Source organism: Somniosus microcephalus, unplaced genomic scaffold, assembly GCF_052327205.1.
Source record: "Somniosus microcephalus isolate GS21.2 unplaced genomic scaffold, FLI_Smic_1.0 unresolved_chr1, whole genome shotgun sequence".
NCBI classification, from domain to species: domain Eukaryota; kingdom Metazoa; phylum Chordata; class Chondrichthyes; order Squaliformes; family Somniosidae; genus Somniosus; species Somniosus microcephalus.
Window position 1 is genome coordinate 134,526,654 of NW_028225179.1, and position 11,032 is coordinate 134,537,685.

The 11,032-nt window shown below is 48.0% G+C and overlaps 1 protein-coding gene across 2 annotated transcripts in view; it reads left to right on the forward strand.

Annotated features, from left to right (window-relative positions):
* atat1 (alpha tubulin acetyltransferase 1) overlaps nt 1-7,825 on the forward strand; it is a 73,389-nt gene extending 65,564 nt beyond the window's left edge. For both annotated transcript variants that reach the window (XM_085974904.1, XM_085974905.1), the window contains exon 12: nt 1,157-7,825. In XM_085974904.1, the coding sequence (XP_085831030.1) occupies nt 1,157-1,646 (490 nt within the window). In that variant the 3' untranslated portion in view covers nt 1,647-7,825. The remainder of the gene's footprint in view (nt 1-1,156) is intronic.
* The last annotated feature ends 3,207 nt before the right edge of the window (nt 7,826-11,032 follow it).

Here is an 11,032-nt window from a genome sequence, read left to right on the forward strand (position 1 = left end):
CCATGTGGGAGAGGGGGAAAAAAAGAAAGGGGGGGCGGTGGGGGGAGGGCCAAAACAAAGATGTGGATAAAAAATATAAGTAAAAATGTAATGGAGGCCGAGGTTATGATCTGAAATTGTTGAACTCGATATCGAGTCCGGAAGCCTTTTCCCCCCCCCTTTCCTTTTTGTCCCTCCCACATGGCAGCTGTCTCCCATTCTGCCGGCACATTTCACACCTAATCTAGAGCCTTCTTTTGTCTCCACTAGTCCTAGCACCATCTCGTCTCATCTCATTTTGAATACCTCTTAATGTCTCTTCACTACTTTTGTTCTCTCCCAGCCTGGCCTTTCAATCTTTCATTTCCTGTGCTTCTTTAGTCTTGACAAAAGGTTTTCACCCGAAACATTGACTCCGTTTTCTCTCCACGGATGTTGCCTGGCCTGCTGAGCTTTTCCAGCATTTTCTGCTGTTATTTCGGATTTCCAGCATCTGCAGTATTTTGCTATCGTACTAATGGTTCCAGGGATGAGGGATTACAGTTACAGTGGAGAGACTGGAGAAGCTGGGGTTGTCCTCCTTAGAGCAGAGAAGGCTAAGAGGAGATTTGATAGAGGTGTTCAAAATCATGAACGGTGTAGACAGAGTAAATAAAGAGAAACTGTTTCTAATGGCGGAACGGTTTATAACCAGAGGGCACAGATTTAAGGGCAAAAGAACCAGGGGCGACATGAGGAAAAACATTTTTCACGCGGCAATTGGTTAGGATTTGGAATGCACGGCCTGATGGGGCGGTGGATACAGATTCAATAGTTGCCTTCAAAAGGGAATTGGATAAATACTTGAAGGTGAAAAAATTGCAGGGATATGGGCTAAGAGCGGGGGGAGTGGGACAAACGGGATTGCTCTTTGAAAGAGCCGGCGCAGACTCGATGGACCAAATGGCGGCCTCCTGTGATGTGCTATTCTATGAAACGCCAGCATGAACCAGTTGGGCTGAATGGCCTGTTTCTGTGCTGTGCATTCTATGTAATTTGATGAATGCAGAACAGTTGCACCCTGTAGCCTTCAAGGGGGACCCGCACACCTGCACTGTAGCAGCAGAATAATACATTGTCCATCGCCTGGTCTACTGGTTAATTTTGGACCACCCATGTGTTTTGTGTTTTCATTCAGAGGAATGGATTCCCCGACCAGCGGACCGGACCAGCTGACTCAGTGCATACCCCCGTTGAATCTGGAGGGCCTCCCCTGCCATGTGGACTCTCGATGGAACCGGATGTCGCCGTCCACGGGAGACCGCGAGCCCCCGCCAGCACCAAGAGCACCGGAGCAGCCCGTCCCAGTACAGCGAGCCCAGAAAGAAGGGGCCCCGCTCGCCAAGGGCCAACCGTCTGGAGGTGGCGACCCTTGGGAAGCAGCCACCGAGCTCGGGAAGGCCAAGGAACGTTCCTCGGAGGGGCTGCTCGTCGAAGGAGGGTTGAGGGCCAAAGACGGGAAGGATCCCATCCAGCAGTCCCGACTAGAGCAAGAGGCGGCCCGGCCTTCTGGGTCATACGGCGGGAAGGAGCGAGGCAGTGCCATTTCGTGGGCTGAGCTGGGAGTTCCCATCAATGCTCAGTGGATACGACACAAGCATGAGTTCAGGAACACCAGACCCTGGTGAACCCTGGGGTTCGCCGGGGGACCCTAGGTTGCCTGAAGCATCATTGCGCCACCTTGTTCCTGCCAGTAATACCCCCCTCTCCCTCTTCACCCAACCCCCCCCCCCCCCCCCCAATCGCCTTATCAATCGAAGGAGTCGTCTGCTCAGGGTTCGGCCACCAGCACCATCAACTAACCAGCCTTCGCCTTCCTCAGGGAAGATGGATTATCGCCATTGCTTTCTGTCACCCCAAGTCTCTACAGTTGGAGTACTCGCAAAATTGTTTGAAGACTATTGCTCCAGTGGGGTAAGGGCGGGGAGTTCAGTCAAGTATGCGACGCACACACAAACCCTTCACTATCTTCGAGTCTCCCTACCAAAGTACAGAGAAAACCACGCAAGTAGAGTTTCTGTTTGCCTGACATGGGCATACACCCCCCCCCCCCCCCCACCTCCCCTCCCCTAGGGATCCCGACCACCATCCATCCGAGCTCTCTGATACGAGCCACGACCCCCCCCACCCCCCCCCGCGGTACCGCCGGTGTTTAATTGGCTCTGTGAAAATTGATTCTGTGAAAACACACAACTGGTTACCGGCGCACAGCACTGATGAGCCCTCCCGCTGCTTGTCCCACTAATACCGCCCCACCCATTGTTAGGGCATTGGCTGGCAAAGGTTATCTGCAGCCGAGCGGAGGAAGGATGCCAGCTTCCAACGATGGGCCTACCCCCCCCCCCCCCCCCCGCCAACTCCTCCAGGATAGGCTGGGCAATCGTCAACAGAGCCCTGGAGCACTGTAACCCTGACTGGTTTAGGTACCCAGTCTGCCACAGACGATCCACTCTTATTCATTCACGGGAATGTGGGCATCGCTGGCAAGGCCAGCATTTATTGCCCATCCCTAGTTGCCCTCGAGAAGGTGGTGCTGAGCCGACTTCTTGAACCGCTGCAGTCCATGCAGTGAAGGTACTCCCACAGTGCTGTTAGGGAGGGAGTTCCAGGATTTTGACCCAGCGATGATGAAGGAATGGCTGATATACTTCCACATCAGGATGGTGTGTGACTTGGGGGTGGTGGGGTTCCCATGCACCTGCTGCCCTTGTCCTTCTAGGTGGTAGAGGCTGCAGGTCTGGGAGATGCTATTGAAGCTGTTTCCCATTGACAGTATCATGAGCCCAAATAGACCCCACTTGTTGTCCTTCCCAAGGAAGATCAACACTAGTTGGTCGTACACTTGCTTCAAGAGTGTGGCCTTAAAGAAACTCTTCCGAGGAGCTCGCTGTGTGGGCAAAGAGTGGGGCGATCTAGGAAGGGAATGAGTCACTGGGCAGATCACCAAAACGTGGCCAATCACCCAGAGATAGATAGAATGTCAGCAAACGGCAATTACCATCCAGAGAGGAGCAGGTTATTGCCCTGGCCACGTTCATATAAGGAATGGATAATGGCATTGAGTTTATTGGTACAACCTTATCGCCAGGGTAAATCAAAGCAGCCCTTGCACCAAACACTGGGATTGCCGTATGATGGAGTTGCTCGGTTTTATCCACCCTAATTCATATTCTGGGGGTAACTAGCGGGTTTAACCCTGAACGGATTAATTCATGGATGTAAAGGCAGAGCGTGGTCGCCAAGTGCAGCCTATCACCTGAAGACTGACACTGGAGTGCTGGAAGGGGGGCTTGAATCCACAATCTTCCGAGGCAGCAGCGAGAGTTACCGACTAAGAACATAAGAAATATAAGAATTAGGAGCAGGAGTCGGCCACTTGGCCCCTCGAGCCTGCTCCGCCATTCAATAAGATCATGGCTGATCATCTACCTCAACTTCACTTTCCCGCACTATCCCCACATCGCTTGATTCCCTTAATATTCAAAAATCTATCCGGGAAGCTGAGACAGTAAAGGAAATCTCGGGATCTTTTTAACAGGGAGCACCAGAGTCTGGGACCGTTGCTATTTGATTTTAACAGATTCTTTTTTTTTTTTTAAACTGTTTCCAATGGCTGACTGGTTATTGACCAGAGGGCACAGATTTCAGGTGATTGGCAAAAGACCCAGAGGAGACATGAGGAAAACTCTTTTACGCAGCGAGTGGTTAGGATTTGGAATGTACTACTTGATAGGGTGGTGGATACAGATTCAATAGCAGCCTTCAAAAGGGACTAACTCCATGGGCCTAATGGTGGCCTTCTGTGCTGCACTCGCCTGTGTGCTATCAATCTGTGTGCTATGTGGGAGCACACTCGCCTCTGAGACAGAAGGTTGTGGGTTCAAGCCCCACTCCAGGGACTTGAGCACATAAAAAAGCTAGGCTGACACTCCCAGTGCAGTGCTGAGGGAGCGCTGCACTGTCGGAATTGCCATCTTTCAGATGAGACGTTAAACCTGCTCGCTCAGGTGGACATAAAAGATCCCATGGCACTATTTCGAAGGGAGTTATCCCCTGTGTCCTGGGCCAATATTTATCCCTCAATCAACATAACAAAAAAACAGCTGATCTGGTCATTATCACATTTCTGTTTGTGGAAACTTGCTGTGTGCAAATTGGCTGCCGCGTTTCCCACATTACAACAGTGACTCCACTTCAAAAGTACTTCATTGGCTGTAAAGCGCTTTTGAGGCGTCCTGAGGTCGTGAAAGGCGCTATAGAAAGGCAAGCCTTTCAATCTTGGGTTAAATGGAAGATGAATGGTGTGCATAAGAATATCCGAGGAGTTGGGCAGACACAAGATCAGGTTAATGGGCTCTTCATTCTGAAGACTTGAGCCACTAAAGCTTAAAAATTGTGTGTTTTTTAATTCGATCAATGTCTGGAGCTGTGGGTGGAGATGAGGCGTGAATTTCCTCGCGGGGTTTTCGTGCTCCTGTTAAAAAGACACTGGTGCTTGAATCGTGAGACGGCACTCTGCAATGTTCCGCATTGTTCTTGCTTCTACCGAGTCAGCAGTGTGTGGGTTCGTGTCTCAATGCAGGACTTGGGCTTATAGTTTTTAAAAAAGCAGTAGGTGCGATGCTGTCCTTCAGGTGGAGGCGTTGCATTCGAAAAGAACGTTAAACTGAGGCCCAGCAGTTCAGGTAAATGTTATAAAGATCCCGTGGCGCGAATCGAAGAGGAGTAGATTGTCCCGGCCCATATTCCTCCTTCAAACACACACACTCCCAAAAATGAGCATTCCTTCTTTATTGTTTGTGGGACGTTGCTGCTACACTCATTAGCCTGCATTACAACAGTCCAACGTGCTTCAAAGTAATTCACTCTGAAGAGCTTCCAACCATATCAATGACATGTAAATGAAGGTCTTTCTGTGCTTTAACCCAATGGCCTTAGCCAAGTTCGGCACCGAGTTTAGTGCATCTGATGTTGGTGCCTGCCATTCACTGGTTGTGTGGAGCTGCTGATCAATGGCCTTGTTTCATGCCAAATTTGACTAATATGCCCAACCAATGATTGCCTTCTTCCTCTCCTTGTACTGTCCTGTGTGATCAGACGAGGGTGAGTTCTCAATTCCACGAGTACAACTGCAGGTAAACCCAACCCCTCATCATAACGGGGCCAGGTATCTCTCTGCCCAAGCACCAGGTTTCTCCCTCAAATCCGGTTGCCCTCCAGCAGAATGCTTTCATTGATTGGGTGAAGGTCTTTCAGAGATCGAGAGGGTCGCTAATTGGGTTTGCATTGTTTCGCAATGGTGCTCTGTTAAATCAGGAGAGAGGAGCCAGAGGGAACCACTTCAGCGTGTGCCGTCGTGCTAGAACAGAAGCCTCAAACAATTCCTGGGCTGCTACTAAAACGAAGGATACCACTGCAACCTTGTTGCCGTGTGAACAATTGAAAATGCTGCTGCTGCACTAAAACTCTTGTGTTTTTAAAAAATGTAAATATCTGCTGAATGGAATGTACCATCATGCTGCCTTGATTGCTGGAATATTGCACAGTAACTCTTAGACTATTGTCAACCGTGTCCGTCCAGGCTCACCTCTGAGTCAGAAGGTCGTGGGTTCAAGTCCCACAATGCAGACCTGAGCACAAAAGCCAGGCTGACGCACCCAGTGCAGTACTGAGGGAGTGCTACATTGTCAGAGGTGCCGTCTTTCGGATGTGATGTTAAACCGAGGCCCCATGTCTCCTCTCCGGTGGACTTGGAAGATCCCATGGCACAATTTTGAAGAAGAGCAGGGGAGTTATCCCTGGTGTCCTGGCCCAATATTTATCCCAAAACCAACTCACTAAAAAAAAAAAGTTTATCTTCTCATCATCACATTGCTGTTTGCTGCATTTCCTACATTACAACAGTTCCACTTCCAAAGTGCGCCGTTCACTGTAAAGCGTTTTGGCGTGGCTGGAGGTTGTGAAATGTGCTACATTAAGTGTAACTTTTTTTTAAAGCCTGGCTTCAGAGGAGTGTTGAGACGTTCCATGAATGTAATGGAGGGGAATCCGGTAAAGAAATTGCTTACTGTAGTGACAACACTTAATGCATCATGTAGGGTTTGGGTTCTGATCTAGTTAGAGTCACAGTGGGTGGAAGAGTTGTAATGAGATAGTGGAGGGAAGGAAGTTTTGAAAAAAAGATTGAGTATGAGATGCAGCACGGTGGCATAGTGGTTAGCACTGTTGCCTCACAGCGCCAGAGACCCGGGTTCGAATCCGGCCTCGGGCGACTGTCTGTGTGGAGTTTGCACATTCTCCCCGTGTTTGCGTGGGTTTCCTCCGGGTGCTCCGGTTTCCTCCCACAGTCCAAAGATGTGCAGGTTAGGTTGATTGGCTATGATAAATTGACCCTTAGTGTTAGGGGGATTAAATACGTGGGGTTACAAGGATAGGGTGGGATATGTGTTGGTGTAGGGGTTACGGGGATTGGGTGGGATATGTGTCGGTGCAGGCTCGATGGGCCGAAATGGCCTCTATCTGCACTGTGGGGTTTCTGTGATTCTGTGAAGCTGTACTCCACCCTGCTGTAGCACTGCAAAGCTCTCCCACACCACAGGCACCCAGTTCTAACCTTTTGCATCATTCCCTTTGGAAATTTCATCTTGGAATTCATCGCCTCCTCAGAATTCCATTTGGCTCCTGTTTGCTGCACAGTATCTACAGCACAGAAACAGGCCATTCGGCCCAACCGGTCCACTCTGGTGTTTGTGCTCCACACGAGCCTCCTCCCACCCCAACTTCACCTTGCCCTATCACCATATCCTTCTATTCCTTTCTCCCTTATACTTATCTAGCTTTCCCCTTATATGCATCTATGCTACTCCCCTGTGGTAGTGTGTTCCACATTCTCACCACTCGCTGGGTAAAGATGTTTCTCCTGAATTGCCTATTGGAATGAATTACGTAATCACTAATTAACCATGGGAGTATAAATAATTAATTACCAAAGGCTGATGATTTTGAGGCTGTGAAATAGGCCAGTAAAGATTGTTGCAGTATACCCTAGGCTGTTGCACTGAGCACTCTTATTTTGTGCTTGTAAATCAGTCGAGGGCTCTCCGACGTAATTTATCCTCTCATCACGCCCTTCGTAATAACCCGAGTGGTCACGTGTTCCCTTACTAGACTGATCTCACGTACAATCTTTTAATATATTAAAAGTCTTGCGTATAGCATACACTACTTGTGACACGTTATGTAACACTCATCACATTTTGTTCAAAATATTCCTATTATGAAATATTGTATCCTCTCACTCACTGTGAGCACTGGCATAGGTGATCATCTAGTGGGCATTATTGATGGCTACCTCATTACGCAAGATCCATATATATCACCCCACCACCTATAACCTGCTCTTGTAATGGGTCCCTTGTAATGGAGCCTCTATTATATATGCAATTAATGCACATAAAGGAAACTCCTACTATGTACTAATTATTACATTTTGTGCTCTGAAAATGGAGTGAAGTGGGACATTTGCCATTCAATTTGGATGATTCTGCTCACCCTTAAGAGTATTTTCTGCATGTGCATGAGGAATGGAAATGTAGTTCTACCTTTAGTGCCTTGGGGGCTGGGATGACCCCACACTCAACCCCGCCCCCATATCTTTATAGTCCAGGTAGTTCCGACAGTAAAATGTGGTAACTAACTTTTGCCTATTAAATTATTAACGGACTCAGTAAATGTAACACTGAGATGCTTTGGTGTGTTCACACTGAGTACAAAACATTTGTAATAAAAATATTTTTGTATGCACACATATCTTTGTTCCATCTGTGTCTTTGATACACCAGCAAGGTGTGAAGAAAGCAAAGCTCTTGTCCGCCAAATAGGGAACATTTCTGTATTATGTATTTTATAGACTTGAGATGGAGTACTGTGAATTCAAAATTGGTTTTGGACACCTGTAGCTTGAAAAGGGTTGCACTGATTGGTTTCATTTCAATTCCTGGAATTGACGAGGAACCTCACCCACTTTTGGCAGGTAGAAAATCATGGGTACTTGCCGACAAATTTCCATCCACAACAGAAGGAAAATTGTGGCCCCCTCCCGCCCCCGATGTTAAGGTAGGCGCTGTCAGTGGGTAAAGTTCCTTGCCAGCATCGTGTACTTGGAAAAGGTAGGCTTTTAACTCCTTGGAGGGCAGGAGTTTATACTCACGCACCATGCACTCATCACAGCGGGAAGTCTACAAAAGACTGTGGTGGGGGCTGGGGGTAATTTCAACCTAACGTGCCAAGTGGGAAACGGATGGGATCTGGTTAAACAGCAGTGCCGATTCAACAGAATGACACCAGGGCTAAAAGCGTTACATTATGAGGACAGGTTGAATCGACTAGGCTTATATTGAAGTACTGAAAATTTCACAACTGAGATTGATAGGTTTTTGGTGGATAAGGGTATTGAGGTTACGGAACCAAGGCAGGTAGATGGAGTTAGCCGTGATCTAATTGAATGGAGGAACAGGCTCGAGGGGCTGAAAGGCCTCTTTCTGTCCCTATGTTGCTGCAAGAGCTCAGTATAGTTTGGCCACTGATGTGCACTCACACTAGTAGAGAAGAGGTGTAACCAATAAGAGATCTGTGAGTGAGGGGTCGGTTAATTCGGCCCGTAACTCTACAGAGTAACATTATCAAATCTAACCTCAGTTCAAACTTGGGAAAGTAATATTTTCTGCAGGATTTTTGAATTGCTGCACAACCACTTTAGGTGAGCGAGAGAGATTACTGGAGGGGGAAAGCCTGTTATCGTAAATCGGCAGTAAAACACTTGGTTACCTGAGTAGACCCAAGGTACAGTACAAATTAATGTGATGCACGCACTGTGACATGACCAGGAGACTATGAGTGGAAAATTGAACACCTCAGGATTGTAGTTCAAGAAAACTGAGAGCAAAGATGTACTGAAATTATGAACAGAGGAAGGAAAATGCACCGTCAACTGAGGACTTAGCGTAGTTGAACTAATTTTGAGACCCTATTTTCTGGAAGTGGTTCCAGACAATTTAAAGGTGGCGACTGCTTGGCCGAGGACCTCAAGTCAAATGGCTGAGTGAGCCAACCACTGTGCAGCTTCACGAAGAGCAGGTGTGAAAGTAGAATCCCACACCATTTAGCCAACAGCCAGCATCCTGTGAACTTGTGAGTGTGGACCAGCAGAGTACTTTTTTTTAATTTATTCATTCATGGGATGTGTGTGTCGCTGGCAAGGCCGGAATTTATTGCCCATCCTTAGTTGCCCTTGAGAAGGTGGTGGTGAGCTGCCTTCTTGAACTGTTGCAGTCTGTGTGGTGAAGGTGCCCTCTGTGGTAAACTGTTATCGTTCACAACCGTTCACTATTGTTACACTGTTGTTATCACTGTTTACACTGTTGTTATCACTACACAAGGTTACCTCTTGCCATGCACGCTGTTATACCTAGGCATACCTCAGCCGACTCCGCCCATGGCTCCGCCTGCTTGCCCAGGTATAAAGGTGACCGCTTGGCTAGTATTCTTCCTTGTTGGAACCGATCACCCACGAGGGTGGGCTCTGTTATTTAGCCAATAAAAACCTATAGTTACTATCATAACTCGTCGCTTTTCATGGAATGAATTGATAGGTATATCAATTTTATTGGCTAAATAACAGAGCCCACCCTCGTGGGTGATCGGTTTTGATAGGTATATCACTCTCACAGTGCTGTTAGGGACAGAGTTCCAGGATTTTGACCCAGAGACGATGAAGAAATGGCCAGATATGTCCAAGTCGGGATGGTGTGTGACTTGGAGGGTAACTTGGTGGTGCTGGTGTTCCCATGCAATGTAGAGGGAAATCAAATATTGGACAAGATACAAATGCTGGTCTGAAAGGGAGTCCGGTGCTGTTACAAGACATGAGATAACCAGGAGCTGTGTGATGGTTTCAAATTCATGAAGTTTGGCACAGTACATATACATATATATTGGGAACAAGTGGCTAACAGAAGGCTTTGAGTGATTTGGTGTATAGCCAGATGCTGGTACAGCTGCTGATGCAAATCAGTCAGATTCCAGAGGGCTTGCATTCATGATATATTGGGGGTGGGGAGATGGGTCTTGGCCAATGTGTCCCTAGACTGGAGTAGATTGGTAATTAAGGTGATTCTTGGCATCATTTAAATATTGATGTATCAGCAGCTCGTGCAGTTTTTTTTAATTCATTCACAGGATGTGGGCATTGCTGGCAAGGCCAGCATTTATTGCCCATCCCTAATTGCCCTTGAGAAGGTGCTGGTGAGCCGCCGCCTTGAACCGCTGCAGTCCATGTGGTGAAGGTACTCCCACAGTGCTGTTAGGTGGGGAGTTCCAGGATTTTGACCCAGCGATGATGAAGGGTCGGCGATATACTTCTAAGTCAGGATGGTGTGTGACTTGGAGGGGAACTTGGAGGTGGTGGTGTTCCCATGCGCCTGCTGCCCTTGTCCTTCTAGGCGGTAGAAGTCACAGATTTGGGAGGTGCTGCCGAAGAAGCCTTAGCGAGTTGCTGTAGTGCATATTGTAGCTAGTACACGCTACAGCCACGGTACGCTGGTGGTAGAGGGAGTGAATGTTTAAGGTGCTGGATGGGATGCTAATCAAGTGGACTGCTTTGTCTTGGATGGTGTCGAGCTTCTTGAGTGTTGTTGGAGCTGCACTCATCCAGGCAAGTGGAGAGTATTCCATCAGACTCCTTACTTGTGCCTTGTAGATGGTGGAAAGGCTTTGGGGAGTCAGGAGGTGAGACACTCACCACAGAATATCCAGCCTCTGGCCTGCTCTTGTTGCCATAGTATTTATGTGGCTGGTCCAGTTAAGTTTCTGGTCAGCGGTGATCCCCCAGGATGTTGATGGTGGGGGATTTGGCGATGGTAATACCGTTGAATGTCAAGGGGAGGTGGTTAGACTCTCGCTTGTTGGAGATAGTCATTGCCTGGCACTTTTGTAGCGCAAATGTTACCTGCCACTT